The 26384-nt window shown below is 21.7% G+C and overlaps 3 protein-coding genes across 3 annotated transcripts; 2 read left to right on the plus strand and 1 right to left on the minus strand.

Moving 5' to 3' along the window:
* Positions 1 to 580: 580 nt before the first annotated feature.
* PVVCY_1302820 (conserved Plasmodium protein, unknown function) lies at positions 581 to 18946 on the minus strand (the record flags this gene model as incomplete). The annotated part of the gene is made up of 12 exons (XM_037634742.1): positions 581 to 658; positions 756 to 1145; positions 1244 to 5438; positions 5612 to 16963; positions 17089 to 17185; positions 17311 to 17408; positions 17516 to 17599; positions 17857 to 17916; positions 18054 to 18118; positions 18226 to 18352; positions 18468 to 18553; positions 18650 to 18946. The coding sequence occupies 12 exons, from the start codon at positions 18944 to 18946 to the stop codon at positions 581 to 583; spliced, it is 16929 nt and encodes a 5642-aa protein (XP_037490795.1).
* A 2270-nt stretch (positions 18947 to 21216) lies between these two features.
* PVVCY_1302830 (replication factor C subunit 3, putative) lies at positions 21217 to 22688 on the plus strand (the record flags this gene model as incomplete). The annotated part of the gene is made up of 2 exons (XM_008623957.1): positions 21217 to 21261; positions 21699 to 22688. 2 exons carry the CDS (start codon positions 21217 to 21219, stop codon positions 22686 to 22688), a joined length of 1035 nt encoding a protein of 344 aa, XP_008622179.1.
* Positions 22689 to 24081: 1393 nt separating this feature from the next.
* On the plus strand, positions 24082 to 25707 carry PVVCY_1302840 (DNA polymerase alpha subunit B, putative; the record flags this gene model as incomplete). Its single annotated transcript, XM_008623959.1, has 1 exon — positions 24082 to 25707. One exon carries the CDS (start codon positions 24082 to 24084, stop codon positions 25705 to 25707), a length of 1626 nt encoding a protein of 541 aa, XP_008622181.1.
* Positions 25708 to 26384: the final 677 nt, after the last annotated feature.

A 26384-nucleotide genomic window follows, 5' to 3' on the forward strand; every position in this document is an offset into this window, starting at 1 on the left:
GATATCTTAAACAATCAATGCAAATTTTTATTACCCATAAAAAAATATATTATCTTATTATACATATGTCGTATTGTTTTAAAAAAATTATATGTATTTATAAGATTAATAAGATGGTAATTTTTTCTGTGACAATTTTTAGTACTGCATGGGTACAGGGATAAATATAATTTCTTTTTTATAAATACGAACAAGTATAGTATACTCTTATTTTTAATATGCATATAATGGATACAAAAGGAATTTACAAAAAAAAGAATTTTTTAAACTATAAATAAGCAATTTTTACAACAAGTCATAAAAATAATAAAATACTGTTAATTCATTAAATAATTATTACTATTTTATATTACAAAAACTTACAATTTTATTGGATAATAATTTTTAAAAATTATTTAATAAAGTAATTAAAAAAAAATAGTATATGTAAATACATGTAATATATAATTTGGGAATATCATGCAATTATGTAAATAAATAGGAATAATTATTTTTTTTATTATGCCAAAATAAAAGTTTAAATATTTTTATTTTTGCATATGTTTGGAATAGGTACAAAAAAAAAATATATATTTGTTTCCTAAGTCATTGTCAAATTTAGAATATTTTTGCATTCATAATGCATGTCATCAAAATCAGAACCTAATTTTTTGCAAGCCTGTAGGGAAAACATATTAAGCAAATTATTTTAATAAATTCATAATATATATACTTGGAAATTGTCATATATATCCATGGTTATATATAATATTTACCTTTATTTTATAGTCTATATTATTTAATTGACTTAAAATAAATTTAAGCGATATTGTATGGGTAGGATAATTATAAATATCGTCTTTTTCATTTTCTTTTGGAATATTGAGATTTATTGCTGATTTTATGTATGATGAAAAGTCAAAGATTAAATTATTTTCTTTGATAGTTATATACTTATATTTTTTTGTTGGGAAATTATTATTATACTTTAAATGAACACTGTTCATCATAAATAATTTCACTATATATTTGGTTGTATTTTTATCAATACAACTATAGGAGCAGTAATCGTGCAAGTATTTTTTGTTGCCATATATAACAACTTGGATATATAATATTTTTGGTATAAATGAATATACTATGTCATCATAATATTTCTCATAAGCCTAAAAAGGGAAATATAATAAAAATTTTTCGTAAAAACACATTAACTTTTTCATAAAAACAATATAACTATTAAAAATTGTTTTTTTGTTATAATTACCTTTAACAAAATTAGGGTTTCATAAAATGATGGGTGAGATTCAACTAAAGAAATGAGATTTTCAAGTGATAAATTTAAAAATTGTATTTTGTAATAGCCAACTTTAATATTATCTTGTAGAATATTTTCGAAAATCTCATGAATCTCGTTGTTACATATATTATTATTTATTAAACCGTCTAATTTTATATAATTATTTATATATAATTTAAAATCTTGTTTTTTTGTATTTTGTAGCATATGCTTATTATATAAATAAATATACTTAAGTTGCAAAATTAAAAGAAATATATTATTCATATTACGATCATATTTATACAAATTTTGGATTTCTAATAGTATCAAAGCACAATGATGTAATATGTTTATACAAAATATTATTGTTTGAATTGTGCTATCATTTTCAAAAATGTCTTTATCAGATTTTAGCATATTTATGCAATCTTTCGTCCTTTTATGTAAATGTTTATACAATTCATACTTTAATCCAATTTTTTTATAAATTGTGGTTATAAGTTCAAAATTCCCTTTATTGAATTGTTTGCAATATATACTTATGTAGAATGCTAATATATACACAAAAAAGTGATCATCATAAAATATGCATAAATTATTTTGATTATTATTGTATTGGAACAAAATTGCATTTCTTTCATACATGCTTAACAAATTTTTGAAATGTAAATTATTAAAATCGTAGTAAATACTCATTTGGTTTTTTTCCATTTCAATTCTCTTCATTTTATCTTTTTTGTACATATTATCAAGAATATTTAAAAAAAACTTTAATTTTGTTGTTTTTACATTATTTTCTTCTTTTATAAAAGCATTGCAACAACATTCATGGCTCTTTTGACATTGGTTTATTATTGTATCATTGTCATTGCTAATTTGACATGCAAATTTATCATTCCCCAAAGTATTATTGCATAAATTTTTTGGTACTCTTCCAGTATCATTAAAAAAATAATTCTTTAATTTGCAGACCTTTTCATGATATATTAAGCAATTACTATTTAATGAGACACTTAGGTCATTATTAAAATTATATACATTTAAATGTGAAAACACATTTTTACTATACTTTAAAAAGTCGAATATCAATTTATTTTCAAAAATTAATTTAAAAATAAAGTGTAATTTACCGTATTCATTTATATTTAGCAATAATCTATAAATAATATGATTTTTTTTCTTTTTAATATAAAATAAAATTCTTTTCTTGATTATACCCACAATCTGATTAACGTGTTCTTCTGATGTAAATTTGCATGCTATTCTATATAAAAAAATGATAATTTCTACTTCTATTTCTAGTGGTAATATTATATTATTCGATATGTAGATTGCGATTAAATTAGAGAAAAGATAATTAGACAACTGTAGACCCGAATATTTAACGTTAGGTAATAATTTCCCAACATCTCCAACACTGTAATAGTAAGATCTTCTTTGCTTTTTTCTGTCTTTAGCTTCTTTATAACATTTTTTATCGTTTAAAATTGTTTTGTGATATTTATTTTTTATCAAAATTTTTAATATGTAAAAATAAGCATCTAATATTGTTCTAAAATAAAACTTTTTGTATATTATGCTGCAGGAATTAGTTGATATTAAATTAATATTCTTGTTTAAAAATTCATATGAGCATTCATAATATATAAAAGCTTTATTTGACTCATATTTATTTTTACTATTTGGCCCTTGTTCGTTTATATTTATTTGAGTATCACCCTTATTAATATTTATGTCTTTAGAATATGTACGATTTGTGTAATATTGTGTTCTACAATTTTCACAAATATATTTTTTATATGAGTAAACATAAAAATTACTCAATAAAAATAATATAAAGTTATGATAAACCAATAAGTTTGCACATACTAAATTTAATCTGCTATTAAATAAGTGTATAAATTTATTTCCTACCAATGTATCATATATTGTTCCCTTTTTAACCTTCATAAAATATTTTAAAACATAATAAAAAATCTTTAAAATTGGCACTTCATTTTTAAAATCACAAAATATAGGTCTTAACATAATATGGGTCTTTCTTTTAATGCAAAATAATAATTGTGATTGCAAAACAAACATATATATGTCAAAACTACATCGGCTTATAGCATTATTAAAAAATAAAGTATCTGTATTGTTGTACTTATTTTCATTCTTTGTTTTGGAGCAATTAAGCAATCTCATTAATTGTAGACCAAATTTTGTGTCAATGCACAAATAATAAAAAATAACAAGTGAATAAACTGAATTATAATAAATATATTTATATATATCATCAATTTTTAAAAACGAATCATTATTATTCAAGTTTAATTTCATTTCTATATTTTTTTTTACATCTACATCATCTTTTTTTTTACTCTTTGAATTTAATAGATTGAATTGATTTATTTCATAATTTCCTATTTTATAAAGAGAATTACAATGATATAAATTTTCTTGTTCTTCTTTATTTAAATATTCATAATAATATGAGCAAGTAGTTGTATTTTTGGCAATGTTCGATAATGAATCTTTACCAATTTTCTTTTTTTTAGCATTATTGAATTTATTAAGACGTTTTGAATTATAATCACGCTCATTGGTCTTTTGGTTTTCTAACAATTCTGTTAACATTTTATTTTTTTCATCACATTTTATTTCTTCATATATTTTCTTAATACAAAAATTGTCTATAATATATTGTGCTTTAATTACATCTAAATTATTTATTAAATTATTTATGCAAATAAATATGCTTAATAATAAATTGATGTTCGTTTTAGCTTGCTCATTCTCATTTAGTTCTTTTACAGTAAGAATAAATTTGGAGTCTAAATTATTATTACTTTTATTAGGATGGTAATTATTGGTACCTTTGTAATTGATATTCTTCATTATATTTTCATTCATCCTGGTACTATTTCTACTACTAGTATTATTACTATTGTTGCTATTATTTTCTCCTTTGTGAAGCATTTCCAACGAATCTACTGGTGCATTGTGATAATATAGGTATAATTTTTTATCTCTGCTTGTATTTTTTGCATCATTTAATTGACTATTTCTATAAATGGAGTTCATCATTTTGTTGATTTTTTTATGGACTTGTTTCTCACTGTCTACATAAATATTTCTAGTAACATAATGGACATACACATTTGTATTTCTATTTGTTCGAGAATTTATACTTTTTAAAATGTCGTTTATATAAGATATATTTAATTTATCAAAATGTATAGATATTTTACTTTTTGTACTTAAACTTAATAAATATATAAGCTTTAATTTTAAGTTTTTAATTGTGTGCTTATGAATACATAAATATTTAATGATATTTATGTTTTTTGTAAAATCGTAGAAATACTTTTCTGAATAATTATAAAATTGGTTTTGTAAATGAATATATTTATTATATATTTCAAAATTTAGAATTCCACCCTTATAATATTTAATATATTTTTTTCTATTTTCATTGTAATCTTTAAACAAAAATATTTTTTCATGCTCTTCATCACTTAGAGGCAAAAATTTCAATATACACAATTTTGTATTATTTTTTTGTCTAATTTTTTCATCGTTGTTGTTTCTCATCGCTTTATCATTAAACAGGTTTTCTGATATGTGTACTTTATTCTTTATATAATTAAATGTAAATATACTTTTTTTTTTACTTATTTTGCTTTTTTTGGAATTCGACTCTTTATTTTTTATAACGTTTATTAAAAATATGCATAAAAATAAAATATGAATCTGCTCAAAAATGCTTAATCTTGATTGGAAGGAATAAGAATAATTTAGAAGAAATAAAAGAAAAATTACTGTTGAATAACCAAAAGAAAGAGAACTATGATATAATAAGCTTATATAATCGTCTGTGCTTTTTCTGTTTTTTATTATATATATAAATTTTTTAAAACAAGAATAATGTAGGAGCACAAATTTATTCAATATAATAAAAAGCTTGTTATACTCAAAAGAATATTGCTCTATATTTTCTATTGGTGAATATATTTTAGATAGCATACTTTTTATATATGTAAATTTATTTCGACTTATTAACTCCTCACAAACGTGAAAAATATCCATATATATTTCTTTTTCCAAATTAAGACTATATAGATTTTTATATGTGTAATAATAAAATCTATATTTGTAATCAAACTTTGTTTCCATTAGAATTTTTAATATAAGATACCTAAAATATTGCATAAGAAGGTGAAAAATGTATTAAATATGTATACATAAGCATATGCATATGGTTAACAAAAAAATAAATCTTAAATAATAATTCCATTGAATAAAAATGTGTATATTTAAAATAAGGTGTAACAATAGGCACTACTTTAGATATACGCAAAAAATAAATACCTTATATGGGGGAAATTCAGTAACAAATAATTTATTACATGAGTACAAAATATATGATATAAATTGTCTGAACTATTTCTTTTATTAATTTTAATATATTTGTTATAATGCTTTTGAAGATAATATTTTGCTCTGGATATTTTGTACGATTTTACACATTTAACAAAGTTGTATAAACAAAAAATTGGTGTATCAAAGTAAAAGATATAAAAAAATCGTCTTAATAAATTAAATATATCATTGGCTATGAGAAAAAAAATTAGTGAATATGTTGTTTCTTCTTTATTGATCATGTTAAAAAACAAATCTAATGATTTGTCTTTATAGTTTGCTAGATTTTGAATAACATTATAAAATTTTAACTTATTTGTATCGATGATTTTAATTTCACTTAAAAATAATAAATAATCTATAATTTGAAAAAAAAGCCACATATTTTTTAATAAAATAATTAGACTATCATATAGTTCCTTTTTTTTCTTGAAATCCATTAAAAATTGTTTTAATTCATGATGTGTATTAAAATTGCGACCAAATATTTTTTCGTATTTTTTTAAATTAATAGCATTTTCGGTCTTTTCACAAAATTCCTTTTCTACAGCATATTTACATTTTTTGAAAAATAAATATGGATAATTATTTTGAAAAACGAATTCAACATAAGCAGTTAGATAAATATAAAACTTTGTATAATTGGGATTATTTTGAATAATAAATTCAATGGCAAACCGAATATTTTTATAGTCGAAATCATTGTATATAATTGTATATAAAATTTGCAAAGCGGATTTGTTAGCATACTTCGAAGTACTTTCGATACTATAAAAATCTGTATTTGTAATAAAAATGTTTTTCATTTTTTCTAATAATATTAATGATATGTTATTACTATTTGAAGGTAAACATCGAGCATTAATAGATGATGTTATAAGAGTTTCAGATTCAATATTTTCGATAGAATCATTTATCAAATCATTATTTTCTTTAAAATAGTTTTGTATATCTAATAATTTATTATTTTTCATCATATTTTGTAATTTTATCAAAAAAGACATATTTTTTTTCATATGCTCAAGAAAAATGCTTATATGTTTTTTGGTATATTTATTTTTTGTATATAAATTAATAATATCTTGGCATGTTTTTATATCAATTTTTTTATCAATACATTCGTAAAAAAAAACAAAAATATCATTTTTACGACTTAAAATATGCAATAATGTGAGTGGCTGATGCACATTATTAACATTACAATACAGTGGTATAATATTCAAAAAATCGTTATAAAATTTCTTTTTTTTTTTCTTTTTTTTTTCTTTAATTCTATATTGTATGGATTTCTCTAATAAAATTAAAATGAACATTTTCACACTGTCCTCTTTATATGTATAATAATTTACTTTGTTTTCGTTTTTTTCATTTTTATTGCCACCTATGCTGTATATGTTTTTATCATTCGATTCAATAAAATTGTGCTTTTCATAAGCAGATATATTACAATTAACTTCGTTTTTAGGATAATTTTTAGTTCTCTCTTCACTGCATAAATAATTTTTGTCTTTTTTTGTATCTATATCACTATATGCCATTATTTGTGTGGATTTCTCCATCTCACTCAAATTATTTCGTCCTTCGAATGCATTGTAAGTATCCTTAAAATTGGGGTATTTCGTTTTCGTATTATTTAGGATTGCTAATTTATTATCATAAAAATTGGAAGAAATTATATCTCTTCTAATGGTTGTAGAGCTATTTTTTTTATCTGGATATTCACTATTTGTTTCTTTGCCTATTTGCTCGAATTCATCATTTTCCTTTGACAATTCTAAAAACAACTTAATTACAACTAACTCTATAAATGTTTTATTAAAAACCTCATAGTAATCTATGTCTAGAGAAGTAAAACTTTCATAAAATATGCTTTTATCTCTTTTGCATAAATTGATATTAAAAAATTGAAAACATTTTTTTATCCACTTATCCCAAAATGCTTTTCTTTTATAATTTTTTTTAAAATAATAATGTATACTTTTCATAGAAAGAATATACATTTTTAATTTTTCAATACGAATATTACATAAATCTAGAAAGCACAAGATAGAGCACAATATATTGCTATTATTAAAATAAAATATAGTTAATTCTAGACATAATTTTATAAGCACATTTTTTAAACACTCTTCTAATTTTAACGGTAAAGTAATATTGTTGCTAATAATATAATTATTCAATATTTTCACATCATAATTATTTACATATAAATAATGCTCAAAATTGTTTGATTTATCATTTTTATAAAAAATACAGTTTAAGATTAATATGTGGTATGCTATTAGTGGTTGGAAAGTAGTAAGAAAATATTTTATATTAAAATATTTTAAGAAATAAAATTGATTTTCTTTTAAATGAGTACTACAAATAGTACCAATAGAATTACTATTACAATATTTGTTAAATTTGTTTTCATTAAAATTTTGTGTATTGTCTTTCCAAATGGGCATCTCATTATCGTTGCAAAATCCGTTTTCAACTTGAATTATATTTTCACAATTTTGTAATTTATTACATTCAGATTTGTACACTGCATAATCTTCCCAATTTTTCCATTTTCTTATGTATGCAAAAAAATCATTGTAATTATATAATTCTTTTATATTTTTTGTCTTTGCCATATTATGGTTATCATATAAAATATGTTGATTTGTTGCAGTTTTGTCTAATTTATTTGTCGTTGATTTTTCATTTTTTGTTTTGTCATTTTGTAAATGATGCTGATCAATATCTGCATATGCTTCTTTTTCATTCTTAAACATATTTTCAAAAAGAGAAAAAGGAGAAAAATATTTTTGAAAAAACGACTCATCTATATATGTTTTTAATAAAAATTTCAATGATAAATCTTTATTATATGTATAAAAATCAAATACTTGATCAAAATTTATTCTATCATTATATATATACTTATTTTGTTTACAGTTGTCTTTAATGTGTTTAATGCTCCCTAATTTTTTCATCAAACTGTAATTATCTTTGTCTTTATACTCATAGTTCTTATTCATTATTTTTTTTATTAATGCTATATTTTCAAAGCAAAATTGGTATTGATTATTATTACTTATTTCAAATTTGTTGAAGGAATTCGATTTTCCATAACTATTTCGAATTTCATGCGTATAATTTTCGGTATTGTTTTCGCAATTGGCAATATTTATATAATTTTCTTTATACCGCTTTAAATTTTCTATAGCTAGTTTAAATATGTCCTTATTCAATCGTTTTTCTTCTTCTAGCTTTTGTTTTATACTTTTTTTAAAATTTGATTTGCAACCGAAATATGCCTCATAAATTGATGTAGCAAAGCATTTAGTCAATTTTTTAAAATAATATATATTTACATATAAAGGATTATCTACCTTGTTTGTATTGAAATCAAATATATCAACACTGCTAAATACAAATATGCATAAGAATAATTTTACGTTTAAAAAGCTTAATATATTGAGAGGCATATATTGTATATCATCATTATCTCTTCTTAAAATTTGTTTGCATATTTGATTAATATTTTGACTGATATTCCATTCGTTAAAATCGACTTCATTTTTCTCATTTCCTTTGTGTCCATTTTCGTTATTACATTTAGATATATCCATTAATCTGTCTTTATTTAAGCATGCTTTATTTGATATTTTTTTATTCCTTAGGAGATCTGCTTTTAACTCATATATAAATATCGCACCAGCATTGTATAAAGACAATGGTAACAAATTGTTGGATAAGCGAGAATATAAATAACAAGGTACATATGATATATGTAAATTGGAAGACATATTTAACAAAATATTTTTCTTTTCTTCTTTTCGATACACATGCTTTACTAAATAGTTGCAATTTTTAAATGATTGAAACAAACTCATATTTTTCAAGATAAAAAAATACATAGATGTATAAGTTTGATTTGCTAAAAAGTAACTAAGCACAAATTTGTGAAAATTATTGATTTTATTTGTTGATACATATTTTTTATTGTATAACATAAAAACATCATTATCCCAAAAATAATTATGATTACCCATGCCGAACTTATTATTAATATGCTCATATGATAAATAATTGAACAATAAAAAATTTCTACTAAGTTTTGTCATCATATTATAAGATATATATGTATCAGGATTTCTACTCTTTAAAATATTCAAACTAAAGAAATTTTGTTCGTTTTTTTTGTTTCCCAATTTGTCTAGTACCTTTAAATTATTGTTCTGAATATATTCACTATTCTTTTCATTTTTTAAACATACACATGGGGAAGATGAGCAGCTATCCAAAAAGGTTATATTATATAAAAAATCAAATTTGTATAAAAAAATACCAAGACATTCCAAAATAGACTCAATATATTCATATATAAAACTATTCGCTTTATTTCTTAAATTATTTTGAATATAACTTATTATTTTTAAGAAGTATTTCTCGTATGAATTTAAGCTTATGTTATAATCGATATTCTTTTGTTTTTTACTACAAAAATATGAACGTTTTTCTTTTATATTTCCATTTGGTTTATCCGTTTTATCGTTGTTTTCATTAAAACTTTTGTCTTTAGTCCCTATTTTTATAATTTCATAAAAATTGAACTCTTTCGATTTGTGAAGTGTTTTGAAAAAATTATTGCTAAAATATTTTAATGTTATTAGAACAATAAATATAATAGATATATTATTGTTATCAATGTAATAGTTTAAAATATATATAAACAATTTGTCATCATACGATTTTATATTCATTAATTTTATTAACTCGTAGAATAAATTTTTCACTTTTATTTTATTTTTTTTATTATTGTTACAGTTTTTTAAAACTACATGCTTATAAATTGGTTTCACATTTAAATTGCTCACGATGGTTTTGTTATTCTCTTTGGCTATATTATTAAATACAATTAAATCCTCATCATACTGCTTACTAATTAAATGTGGATATATAGAATCATATATATTAAGTCTCTGTTGTTTTGGTTTTGTTTTCCATTTCCAATGTTTATTATAATCCCTATCGTGTGCACCTTTTTGTCTTTCTATTATATTGCCATATTGGTTTTCTCGTATTATAAGAGAACTATTACACGTATACATTTCATTTTTCATGAAACGTTTTTTTCTTCTTTTTGTCTTTTTAATTAAAAAATAATTTAATATAAAGTGTAAAAATGAAATTCCTCTTTTTTCTAATACAATTCTGAGCATAATGTTAGTATTTACATTTTTTAGCATTGACAAAGAACAGCATAAATAGGACCCATGCGTAGATACTTCAAGGGGAACTAGTCTGTAATTATATACGGAATTTTCATATTTTTTTAAAACGGGAGCTACTACCCCATAAGCATTTCGATTTATCTTGTCTTCATCAGTTATACTATGATTGTATTTTTCATTTTGATTATTTTCTGATAAAGTCGTAAATTTGTTTGAGCCCCAATTTGTATATTGCTTATTTATATTACAATTTTTTTCAAGTACAAATGTATTATTTATATAAGAATATTCATTGTTTTTATCATTAGTAATAACTTTATCTTTATAATAAATTTCTGAAGCTTTTTCAATAATATGATTATTATGGAGAACAAATGTGTCTATTGCATCAACACTACAATAATTATAATCAATAGGTACACTCATAAATTCTTCTTCATTTTTAGATTTGCCTCTTTTTTTTTTTTTTAAATATCTTTCTTGATTTTCATTTTTATTTGTAAAGTATAAATAATAACATTCATTATCATAATTATAATCACAATGCCATGGCTTTTTATTTGCATTAAAATCGTGTATATATTTCTTTATGCTTTTTATATTGTTTTCTTTAATAATATTTTGATCTAAATTTTTGTGACAAATATATATTGGATCATCTATTTCTTTCCCTTTTAGCTTCATCCAATTTTTTCCCATATTATAAGTAATGATATTTTCATTCCCTTTTTTATTTGCATAATAGCAATAAATAGGTTTATTCGAAAAATTTAGACTATCATTTTTATTATCATGATTCATGCATTTTTCTGTGTTCATAAGTTCTTTAATTGCTTCTACATTATTTGGTATATGCTGTTTATTTACCAAACCATTTATAGATTCATCATAATTTAATTCATTTTTTAAATGTGTTTTTGATAAAATATGATTTTTATTAAAATTTGTAGTGCCTTCTATATTTGATATGCGTCTATTATTATTTATAATACAGTTTCTATAAAAATCGGATATTTCGTACGTAGAAATTTTAATCCACTTATTTTTATTTTGAGAGATTTTCTTTAATTTGAAATGATGCATCCATCTTTCATTACAAATTTTATGGAGAGTCTTAGAGTAACGGATGATACTTTTATTTTTTGTATAAGTATGCACATTTCGCTTAAGACGGCAATAATTTTCAACTGCCATTATGATTCCTCTTGTTTTCTTCGTTTTTTTTTTGTAATTAATTTTTACGTTTTGTAAAAAGAAATGTATATCCTTTAATTTTAATTGATTTTGTTTTTGTCTTTCCTTGTCTATATGGTTCTGACCACCATATAAACTACTAACGTCATAAGTACAATAAAAATTTTGGATAATGAAAGGAATAAATAAGAGAGACATTTGATTAAAATAACTTAAAAAACTTGCATTTTGTGAAAATAATTTATTATGCATACTTATGAAATAATTGAAAATATTTAAAACGTTTTTTTCTTTATATGCTATATTAAATATGTAATTATAACCAGCTTGAAGTATATTCTTTTTGAAAGCCTTAAAAAATGTCATATTTTCATATAGTCTAAAAATATTATTGTTCAATATATATTTAGTGTATTCATTGTTATGCTCAGTAGTGTATGAACTATTTTTATAAAATATTTCTAAAATAGAAATAAATTTTACAGCTTTTTTATCAACCTGATTAAATAAGCATTTATTTTTGATCAAAAAAAGTAGCAGTTTATTTCTAATATATTTTTTTACTGTATAAAAAGCTATAGCTTTAAAAAACTTGAAAACATCAACGCATAATCTTTTCAATATATATATACATAGACCTAGATAATTATCTATATTGTTGCATAATAATCTATATATAATCATTCCATAATAATTTATTATAATTTCGTGTGGATTTAAATGCATAAAAGCAAATGGTATTTTGGAATTTCTTATTAATTGTTTCATTATCTGATCTTTAAAGCAATTATTTATTTTATTAACTTTTTTATCCTTTATGATTAATTTATAAATTAATAGAATTATATTTTGCAAATTACGCTTTACACAGTTTTTTAAATTATAATGAAAATTAAAAATACTATCCATGTTTTTTTCATTCATCTCACTTTCCAGTTTTATAAAACTGTCTTTTATATTATAGTACATATTATATATTTCATAAATGGCATCTATTATGCTATTTTTTCCGAAATATGAATCATTCTCATATCTTTTTAAATTATTTAGATTTCGATCACCTTTATTAATGGAATTACACTTGTCCATCCCTATATAATTGCAATCTCCTTCTCTTGGTACAACATCTGTTTTATTTGTATTATTGTTATTATTAGAATCCATTTTATTGTTAATGATTGGATCAACGACATCTTTACTATTTATCATTTTTTGATGGGTATTTCTTCTATGGAGTTCATAATTTTCAATGTTTTTAAATAAATCATAAACAAATCGATTATACGGTGATCCTTCCTTTTTATTAATTATAGTGTCAAAATCATTTATGATTGCATTTAAAAAATTATTAAAAAATGAGGAATATTCTGATGTCTTCTTCTTTTCTTTCTTTTTTTTGTCTTTTTCACCCTTGTTGTTTAATTTAATATTCTCACAATTTTTATCAAAATAATCATTCTTTATACCTGTATTATAATTTTCTATCCCTCGGGTAACAGAATCATAAAATTTTCTAATAAACATATTGCGTGTATTCAGAAAAAAGTTGCGTAAAACATAATAATTGAAATATAATACGATAAAATTAAAAAAAAATTCGTATTTTTTTGAATAAATATAATAAATAGTTGCACTAAGGTTGTTATTATTAAGAATATCATAAATAACATAATCAAATATAATGTTCTTATTAATTAATTTATTTGAATTAATTACTTCTTTATATAATACATTCTTCATATTAAGATAAGGAATTTTCTTCCTTTTTGTTATTACTATATAACAATAACATAAACAAAAAAATAACTTTTTATAATCTTTTTCATTCAACTTATTTCTATATTCATTATTCATTATGTTTTCTAGTTTGCATGTGTTGGAAATCTTTCTATCATCAGTACAGTTGGTAACTGTATCCTTACCATAGTTGTGTTTCATCATTTGTTCATGTCGTTGCAAATTTAATAAACTATATATATTGTGAATTTTATCCTTAAGGTTGATTTGTTCATTTCCAGTATTTTTATTAGCAACTTGAAGTGGCAAATCATGATTATTTTTGTCTTGATCATTTTTACATTTAAATTTATCCACTTTATTGTTAACATTAGGTGTATTAAAATAATGATAATGATTAAGAATTAATTTATTTATTTTGTCAGAATGTAACTTTTCGACATATAACATTTCTGAAATAGTATCATGCATACTATGTACATTTATATATGCATGATTTATAAAATTTTGTTCATAATTATTTCCATTATATTTATTAAAAAAATTATTGTCTCTCCAAACATTTATTTTGCTTACATTTCTTTTTGTCTTTTTCTCTATATTTGTATAATCATTTTTTGCTATTATGCTCATAATCATTTTAACCATATATATATATTTATTCATTTCTAAAAATATTTTTTTCATTTTATTTTTTCCTAGTCGCTTTTTATTATTTATTTTTTCCCCAAAGCGATCAATAAATGATATAATAAAATCTAACGTAATTGTGCATATTTCCATACTATACTTTTTATTAACAAATATATTATAATGCTCGTTATAACACATTTTTTCAAAATAATAAAATTCAAGTATTTGTGAGTATTTATTATCTAAATTATTGTAATTATTATTTTGTCGAATTTGTTCGGTTCCAATATCAGCGGCTTGATCTTTTAAAAATAAATTCACCTCCTTTTCATCATTTTGTTTTTTCTTTTTAGTTATTTTCTTCATATCATCACATGATGAATTTCGAACTCTTTCTTTATAGTTATTTAAATTATTCGTTTGATTATTATCCATTGTGATTATTTTATTACTATTGTTAATTTTGTTTATACTATTTGAATTTACATTTCCTTTTATTTGATCTACATTTGTGATGTTATTATAGAGTTTCTCGAAATTATCAAAACTTTTATCATTCGATATATATTTATCTGGTTTAATGAGGTGTGATTTTGTTTTGGTTTTACTATTTCTAATATTATAGTTTTCATTATTACAACTATTAGACATTTCCATTTTTTGGATGTGTTGCTTTTTTGCTTGAACTTTCTTATTTTCAGTTTTATCTATCATGTCTTTATTATTCATTTTGCATTTGTTGTTATCGGAGATGATTTTTTTCTGTGACCTCTTATGATTAACATTGAACATGTCTTGCATTAATGAATTTTTAAATTCTATGGTGTTTTGAAAACAGAGATATTTTTTTCCAACAATATCTACTATGTCAAATATCTTCTTTAAGCTCAAGGAAAAGTAAATTTGTATAAATTCCTTTTTTTCTTTTATTTGTTTCTTAATATGTTTAAATTTGGTTTTATATTTTTTTTTCCATATATGATTTATAAATGAAAAATAATCAATAAAATAAAAATAAATAATATCCATATTAAAATTATTCCAAATATAATGAAATAATATTCTACAAAATAATATCATTTCTTTAAATTTTTGAATATTTAAACTTTTTTTTATTAAAAATATATCTTTATTTAAAAAACCGTTATATAGCATTATGAAGTAGTAGTATTGTCTTTTCAAATCATTTACTTTTATAATACTTGTTGCCTTTTCTAGTATATTATATGCACATATACTAATCAATGTATTAATATTATTTTTAAATACTAATTTGCACAATGCATTATCAACATTAAAAAGACAATGTTTTTTTTTCTCGTTTACATAAAAATAATTGTAATTTTTAAGAACAACCAAAAATTCAATGTTACTATTTTCCTTTGTCTTTCTTAATACTATTACACGCCTTTTATTTATATTCTCATTTTTCTTAAAAAAAAATACTTCAACAAAATAATATTCTTTACATGAGTTAATTTTAACCAAGTTCACTTTTTTATTATAGAAAAGTTTTTGACTTTTATTAGCGCTTTTATTGTATATAAAATTATCACTAATTTTTTTGTTACCTTCATAATGATTCTTATTATAATCCCATTTAAATCTACTAATTAAAAATAATTTTCGAATATTACTATAAATGGGATACATATTAATAAGTTGAATATACTTGGGTAATATGCTATTAAGACTGTTTACCCCATTTTCTACATTTTTTAATTTATGTAGATTTATATTTTCATAATTTTCTCTGACTTTATTTATATCATAAGAATAATTTTCAATCGCATGATTACTGCTATCATATAAAATATTAGCATGATCCATACTATGATTAATTCTATTTTTTTGGTCAACAACACTATTGTAAATTTCTTCATATTGTAAAACATTATACTTTTCTCTAATGTAATAATCAGTTTGTCTATTATTTAATTGAGATGCCATATATTCTATATTATCTTCATAAGTCTTATTAAAATTTTTTATGCTATTTTCATAGTTAGAAAACCGAATTTTGCTCGGACTATAATTATAATTTTCATTTTGAACATAAAAATATAAAACATCAAAGTTTCCCCTAACGGTTTTCTCCTTTTCATTCTCTATCACATTAGATTTAATAGTTTGATATAAATTTTCACTATTCAAGGAATATATTTTTTTTAATTTACAAATTATATATGAATATTTTGAATATTCTAAATATTTATAGCTTTTTAAGCTAATGTTACAATCATCGTTGTTATTATAATTTTTATTTATGTAAATTTTGTTTTGTGTGAATTTAAAATAGTCAGGAAAATAAGATTTTAAATTTATCTTCGTATTATTATTAGAGTTACATTCATTAATGTAATTATTTTCACAATATACTTCTTTATAGAAATTTTTAATATCATTTATTTTTATATTTTTCTCGGATTCACTCTTTAAATATAGTGAATGAATTTTTACACTTTTTATTTTTACATTTTTCTTGAAGCTTGTCTTATCTTGTTCATCAAATAAACATAAATCAGAAAACCTGAAATAGCAAGGCAAAAAAAATTACATATTTATTACTATTAAAAGATGATAAATTCATTTTTAGTTATGCTAGCCTATATTAAGCTTTAGCATAATAATAGATTCTCTATCTTGCCAACTTACTCTTGGATATCAAAGGACCACACATTATTGCATAAATCTATCAAAATCACAGTGGATATATCATAATTCACCTCAAAATCCTTAAAAAATGTTAATACTATAAAAAAAGGAGAAAATATTTCAAATTTAATATATTTATTTTTAAATCAGGGGAAATTTTATGTGCAATTCACAATTAATGCTTAATAAATTATGATAATAAAAATATAGATATATCATTACCATGCTTGTTTATATTTATTGCCAAATATGGGGCTTCTTCCTTGTAAATAATCAGAAATTGTTGTGGTGTCAAAGTCAAAAGAAATAAGAATTCATTCCTATATAAAACAAAAAAATTAAATAATAAGCTTATATAATGAAATGATTTTATATTATCATTTTATATTCTTATCTCATATTATTATCATCATTATTTTATCATTACCTTGAAATACATTTGCTGAAATAAATATAATTATCTACCTCCATCAATATGTTTTGAAGGGCAAATATTTTTTTCACCTGCAAACTGAAATATGCATAGTTATAAAATATTAAGTAAATACTTGAAACTGTAATTTGATGAAAACTAGTATATGGCTATAGCATAAAAGAACAACTAAACATTCTTATAAAAAGATATGCGTATGTATGGATAAGTGCAAATTAATTCTTTTAAAATCAAAACAATGTAGAATTAAAAATTTTTATCATCATTAGAATGCATATGTAAATACATTTTTTTATCACATTATGCCATTAGACATTTTTGTCTTTAAATCTTACCATAGCCCATTTGAAACAAATTCAGCGCATATTATATCATTTAGTATAATAAAAAAAGAACTACAAAAAATAAAGATGTAATGAAGGTATGATTTATAAATATCTATTTAAAAAACAATATACATATGTCTATAATATAATTACACAACGTAGAGTTATATATATATATCCATTATCCTTTTTAAAGCTCCCCTTACTTTTCATCCTTCAATATTATTTTTATAAACTTTTTAGAGAATGATTCCAATATAGACAAATTTTTCTAAATGTTAAAAAAAGGGAAAATGATTATATTAAAAATAACAATATATATTTTTGGTTGTATTCATTTGTTTTAGGTCTTCTTAATTATATTGTTCTTGTTCTTACATTAAATGACTCCATAAAATGAAATAACTTATCAAAAGTAATATAAAAATTGTACATTGTGTTATGGTTATATGTTTTTCCATCAGTCTTATTATAAATATCGAAATATAACCGTTCATCTTTGATTCTAAAAATGATAAAGAATAGTAGTATACATAAATACAAAATGAATTGAATGAGCGAAAGAATATTACTTCATATATATGTGTGTATGCTTCTATATGCTTTTTTCCGTATAGTACATAATTTCACGGCTTTCCAAATGCGAGTTTATTTTATGATCATTGGTAAAAAAGTAAAAATTCAAACGATCATGTTGTAGTGAAACCTATAAGTGTGAAATGTGTATAAGAAATAACTTATTGTTATGATAATAATAGGGATAAAATAAGGTGGATATATAATAGTTATTCATTCAGTTTACCAAAATTGGAATTTGAGGTTTCACAGGATTATTTTTTGGAAAAATATCCTTATTGCAGTAAATCCAAAAAGCATTAATTGTATTATTATTGAGTAAAATATCATCATTATGACTATTCAAGACACTGATATATAATTTAAAATTTTCTTCATTTGTATTTTTTTCATTTTTGATGTATAATAAAGCTATTATGTTATTGCTATCATTTGGTAAAATTGTATATATCTTATTCCGGTTATTTCTTTTTTTAGTTTTTAATAACTTTAAGCATACTAAATCGTTCATTTTTGCAATCATTCATTATATGTAATAAAGAAATCATAGCAAATTCTATATTTTTCATTGACCTACGCCCGATTGTGCTTTATTTTGTTATTTTATGTAGTTTTTTTCTTTTTTCGCTTTTATTTTTTTTGCATTTGCAATTTCAAATCTTATATTTTGGTCTATATTGATTCACCATTTTACTATACAAAACCAAAGCAAACATAGATAATGGTACATTTATATGAATGCTCTTCAGATTGAACAATTCAATTATACATGTATCCATGTGCTTACGGCTCCTTAGACAAACATTAACAATTTTCTCTTTAATGAAACTTTTTTTGGGATATATATTTATACTTTCGATTTCTGAATATTCCTAAAAATATAGGAAATGACTATTAATTATTATTTGATTATTTTTTGGAGGTATTTAAAGAACAAATAATATTGTATATGTGCTTCAAGTATATATGTAAGCACATGTGTATATGTCCAAATGATGTTTTTAAAAAATATAAATAGAATTATTTTAGTTTATTAGTTTTTTTCTCATAACTACAAATGTTTTATATTTTAAAACTTATTACACAAACAAAAATAATAACAATTCACAATTAATTTTTGTGGGCTAATCCCTTTCTATTAATTTTATTTATATTTATATTAATTTTCTTTTTAATTATTTTGATTATTATTTTGTTATATTTATTATAATTAATTTTTTGGTCATTAGTTTTTTTTCTATAAATAAATATATATAGTTACAATAAGATTGGTATAGGAATATACATACGTATGTGTGTTATTCGTGTGTCGAAAAATATCTTTTAAAATTATTATTATTTCTATTTCCAAGGTTTAACCAAACTTTACAAAATATATAAAATGTTTATATTTATGATGAAACGTTTATTAGTGTATTGGGACTATGAGATTTAAACACATTCCTTTTATTTTCGTGAAACATAATATTATATAAAAAACCAACAAATTGTATAAAATTAAAGTTTACTATATTCTTATATTTCTTTTTAAAAGGTTAAAATAAAAAAAATAAAACATATTTATATATTTTTTTTAACTATTTCTCCCAGTACTATTCCTTTTCCGTTCATTTTTGAAACACCCATCATAACCATTATTATTGTTATTAATATTGGCATTTTATTATTATCCGATTTTTCTTATATACTATTAATGTTTATACCAACTTAAAAATAAGATTAAGAGAAAAGGAAAAATTGTAGCACACAACTGATTGAGACATTCCCTTTGTGATAAGGATATAAAGATCATATGTAAAAAAGGGAATGAGAGAAATGCCTATTGTATAAATAGACGAAAGAGCATAAAATAAAAATAAAACTTTTCCATACACAAAACAAAAAATATTACAATGCTACATTAAGAATTGTCAAGTGATGCAATTAATATGCATACTTTCCATTTGATAGGAGGAAAAATAAAAAATTTTAAATAGCTATTTATAGATCTTACTACATTTCTCGTAGTGTGCAAATTTTAGATGCTACATATAATATATTTATATGCATTTTCATAGCCATATATATAACGAATAAGTATTACTTACATAAAAAGCATTGATAACCTTGTAAATGATAAAAAAAGAATATCGATTTTAGCATTCATAGGAGAAATGGAAAAAAATATTATTTATGTATAATTTTTTTAAGTGTGCTTAAAAAATTTATATAATTTTGCATTGATATATTTTAAAAGAAAAATAAAGAATATTCTAGTTTTATAAGAAAATAACAAAAATAATAGTGAGATTCAAAAATGTGTTTGCTTTCACACGAAGCTCTTTATTTTATTATTATTTAGGCCTTCTTTAAAAAATTACCTAACAAAATATTTATATATGCTATCCTTAAGGTTCTCTTAAAAAATGTAAATATGTTTTATGCATAGCAATTTTAATACAAAGTGCAAAAAGCAAAAACAAAAATTACACATGCTATAATTTTATTTTAAAACAAAGCCATCGACAAAAAAAAAGAAGAGATTTTTAAATAAAGTGAAAAAAAGCCAGATGTGTAAAATATAATATCTATTTTTTGGAGTATCTTCAAAAGACAAAGAACGCTCTAAAAAATAAAATATTTATATATTATAAGCTTTCTAGAATATTTTTCTATTTTATTTATCAAGATATCCATTAAAAAATATACATAACATTTTACATGGCTATTTATACGCAATACTTTTAAATACTATTACATAAATAAAATATATTTGAATTGATATACATTTATAAAATCGAGTAATATATTAAAATGATTGATGTTAAACCCCTAAAAATTGATGAGCCAGTTCCATGGGTATGAAATAAAAAAAAATACATTCTTGAAAAACAAATATTATATGATTTTATATATCCATATTGGTCTTATTGTAAAAAATTATGCACATTTATATAAAAATACTTGTGTTATGTATATATACTTTTCATATGAATGGATGTGGTAGTAGTGTAAAGCATATTTGTTTAGCTAACACTTAATTTTTTAATATTATGATGTGCAACTATGAAAAAATAATAACTTGATGAAAAACACAAAGATGCATAGTTGTGTTTACACCATAAAATATGAGAAAATATTGTATAAGAAAATGTAGAGAATGCTTTATATTTATAGGGGAAATATTTAATTTATTATTTTACAACACATTGTGTATAGTATTTTAATAATTGTTATATAAATTTAGAATGAATTTTAAATATAATTATTTTTATTTAATTTCGTATTTATGTTAGGTGGAAAAATATAGGCCTGGCGTATTAAATGATATAATATCACACGAGCAAGTTATATCAACTATACGGAAGTTTGTTGAGAAAGGTGAACTACCGCATTTGCTTTTACATGGTCCACCCGGTACCGGAAAAACATCTACAATTTTGGCAGTATGTAAAGAACTATATGGAGAATCTAGAAGCTCTTTTGTATTAGAATTAAATGCATCAGATGACAGAGGTATAACTGTGGTTCGAGAGCAAATAAAAACATTTGCTGAATCAAAAAATCATTATAATATTTGTGAAAGGACATCTTTAAAACTGATTATATTAGATGAAGCTGATCATATGACCTTTCCTGCACAAAATGCTATGAGAAGAATTATGGAAAATTATGCCAAAAATGTCCGTTTTTGCTTAATATGCAATTATGTTAATAAAATTACACCAGCTATACAATCAAGATGCACATCATTTCGATTTTCTCCATTAAAAGAAGAATATATGCTAAATAAAGCTTTAGATATAGCAAAATCAGAAAATGTAAATATTACAAAAAATGGCATAGAAAGTCTTATACGTGTTGGCCGTGGGGATATGAGAAGAATTTTAAATTGTTTACAAGTAGTATCACTAAGCCATAAAAATTTGGTTATTGATGAAAATGTAATATTATCTACGTTAGATATTCCACTACCTAGTGAAATAAAATTCATATTAGAACATCTTACAAAAAGTACTATAAAAGAATCATATGAAATTATCACAAAATTGCAAGAAGAGAAAGGATATTCAATAAAAGATATTATGATATGCTTATATGAAGCTGTTTTAACTTATGATTATCCTGATTCAGCCATTTGCCTTCTTCTTAAAAATTTTGGAGAAATAGAAGAAAGATGTGCTTCTGGGGCTACTGAGCAAATAACATTATCTTCTCTAATTAGCGCATTTATCGAATTTCGAAATGAGTTATTTAAATTGAAATATGAGCCAAACAAAGCATAAACGTTGTAAAATAATAAAATATATATTTATAACTCCATATATTTGTATACACTCATTTATTTATTCAATTAATTTGTTATATTCAATTTTCATTTTTCATTCATCTATGTTTTAATAATTTTATTTATAAAAATGTGCAGACACATATACACATGTCTTAAATCGATATAATAAACTTTGATTAAACTTATATATTTCTTTCCTTTTTTTTAAAACCAAATTTTCTGTATTACAAAATTATTATGCATGAAGAACACTTATTCCTTTATAATAAATTACAAAAAATCGATATATTTTCTATTGGCTTTTATAATGACAAATTTATTTTAGCATCTATTTCACTTTTCTTTTATTATAAATATCTTAATTTTTTATTTAAGTATTGCATACAGCAAAATGTGATTAACTTCATTGAAACTGATAATATATCATAAGGCTTTGTGCATATATATTTAATACAATTTCACAATTTTTTTGTGTAATGAAAAATTTATCATGCTATGTCTTTTCCCCGTTAAGGCTTATCGCTATTATCCTTTTATTAAAAATAAATTTGTTTAAATGTTTTTATGTTCATTTTTTTTTCAGTGTCTAAAAAGTTAATTATAAATAACTCATTATATGTGTATTTTGTATAGGGATAATATTATGAGTTTGTGCAAGGTATTGTTGTGATGCTCTATTAATAAATATGGGCTTATCATTATAAACTAATGTCAACATAAACTCAAATGTGTATATTTACACATTTCATAAATTTCTAAAAAATCAGAGTAAAGAAAAAACCGGTAATTCAAATATGTTTACTTAAAAAATTATTTTTAAATTAATTACTTTACATAATTTTGAAAAAAAATAATAATATGGCCAATTAAAAAATATATGATGCCTCAAATTTTTGTAAACTTAAGAAAAAATGCAATATATAAATAATGGGATAAAATTAATGGGGGAAACATAATTAATTAATAAAATAAATATAAAAAGCTACTTTTGTAAAATAAAATATTATGTGTAATAAATTTTAAAGAGGTATCGATAATAAATAAAGGATTTACTGCTAAATTAATCATATAGAGAAAAAAAAAGAAAATAAGAAATTAAAATTGAAAGCATATTTATTTTATATTATATATATTTTAATTTGCTATTTATTCTCTGGGATACTTTTTTTAAAATAATATATTTTTTATTTTCCTTGCTTTTGCTTCATGCTTTTGATAAATTGCTTATATCCCCATTTTTATTATAAGCATCACTTTATAAACAGTCCTAAATTGTTTCAAAATTTTGCGCACACATGTAAATAATATATATACAACTATAAAAGATTGACATATATATTGTGTCACGCAAAATTGAATGAAAATTACACATTTAACTTGGGAAAACAATGAAAGAAATAAAACAAATAGATGTAAAGCCTTTTCTCGAAACGTATTATGCAGATAACAGTATAAGTGATGAGTTAAAGGAAGTTTTTGATTATATCGAGCTAAATAAGCATAAGAATAATTTTCTTAAATTATTTGAAGAATATTTAAGCGAATATAATAAAAAATTAATAAAAGATGGAAATTTGTTAAAAGACAATGTTATATATGATTATGAATATGTGAAACAATATAATGCTGAGCTAGCCGAAAAGGCAGGGTTAAATTGTGACAATAAATATCAGTGGTGTGTAAAATCGGTCAATTCAATAAATGAAAATTATCAATTTCTAGGATTAGATACAAACATTATTTCTGAGAATATCAACAATAAAATATCATTATTTTTAGAATTATTTATTAAATATTCTGAAAAATTAAATTTAAATATCGAAATCAGTCCTATATTAAATATGAATGAGGATGAGTCACATATTTTTGGTCGAATATATACAGACAATGAGATAAATATAAGTGAATCAAATATAATTTTAGAAGGCAATATAAATTATAATAATGGAGATAAAGCACAATTATTAAACTTAAGTAGTATGAAAAACTTATGCTTTTTTTTAGGACAAATTTTAGCTATAAAAGGGAAAAAAGAAATAAATCAATATAGTATAAAATATTATGTTAGTAGTATATATGCTGGTTTACCAACTCATTTAAAAGTAAAAATCGACAATGACATTTTATTAAAGCATTTTAATTGCCAAGAAATTGAGAACGATATTAAATCTGAAGAACTGGGCAATGATCAAATATTACAAATGTATAACAATGATAATATCCATATTATGGTATGTAATGGATATGTATATAAAGATAATGATTATAGTGATTATTTTGATATTTTTTTAAAAATTGTAAATGAAAAATTACCTCATGTCGTTTTAATTTTTGGCCCCTTTTTATACATTCGTAATTTTAATGAAGCTATTCAAAAAATAGGAGATATTAATGTTATATATGATAACATTTTCAAAAAAATTACAAAATTAGCAAAAAATGAGGCATTAGAAAAAACACATTTTTATATCATTCCATCCATTTATGATTCTATTAATATATACCCACTACCTCAACCACCATTTTGTAGTGAAAATTATGTGAACGCAGCTAATAATGTCCATTTTTTATCAAACCCATCTTATATATATATAAATGAATTAAAAATAGCTTTAACATCATGTGACATCATATATAACTTAAATAAAAACTTATTATGTAGACCAAGCGAAATGAAAACATTTTATTTATTTGAACAAATTTTAAGACAGCTTTCGTTTTTCCCCTCATATCCATCTGAATATAACATCGAGATTACAAAATTCAAAAACCTTTTATTTCAGCCAAATAGATTACCCGATATATTTTTGTTCCCATCATTTACTAATGAAAAATCCTATGTTAAGGATGTACATAAAAGATTGTTTATATGCCCATATTCCTTGGATTTAAATAAAGCCGAGCCATCAAATTTTTTTTCAAATATTTATATTCTTCCACCAACCGAAACCCAAGAATTGTCAAAAAGGGTAATTCTTGAAAATGTCTTTGTTCGTAATAAGACAAGCTCTTGAAAAATATATAAGATAAAAGGAATACGACTTATGTGAAACTAGTAATGCAAAAACCCAGATAAAAATATTAAAAATAAAGATATATTTTGAAAAAAAAAATCAAAAATGAGCATCATGTATGCATAACTATTACTACTTTTTAAGCAAAGAAAACTACTTGATGATGCAATATTTTTTTATATATACATATGTAAGCTTCAAAAATGGTGATAATTCTTTAAAATATTATTTTTTAAATATTGGATAAAATTAAATAGTTTATGCTTTTTTTTCATTATATACAAGGAACATATTTGTAGGAAATGTATTGCCCTAAAATATTTTAATGGGATTTTTTGTGATATCAATTAATTGCAACTTTGTTAATTGGATTTTTTTTTCATCATACTTTTTATTCTTTAAATTTTGTTTTCTTATTTTTTGCTTTTTTCTCGATAATTTAAACTTATAAAATTTTCATTGAAAATATAATCCGATTATTTATTTTTAATATTTAAATAAAAAATAAATGGCTTCAAAATTGTAATCGAATAAACATTGCCCCCAAAAATAAATAATAATATAGTAATAATAAAAAACAATCGTCTCTATATTTGTCACCATCCAACGGCACGTTTTTTTTTTTTATTTTAAAATGATGATGGATAATGCATATAGCTCTTTGTACTCAAAAAAAT

The sequence above is a fragment of the Plasmodium vinckei genome (assembly GCF_900681995.1).
Source record: "Plasmodium vinckei vinckei genome assembly, chromosome: PVVCY_13".
NCBI lineage: Eukaryota > Apicomplexa > Aconoidasida > Haemosporida > Plasmodiidae > Plasmodium > Plasmodium vinckei.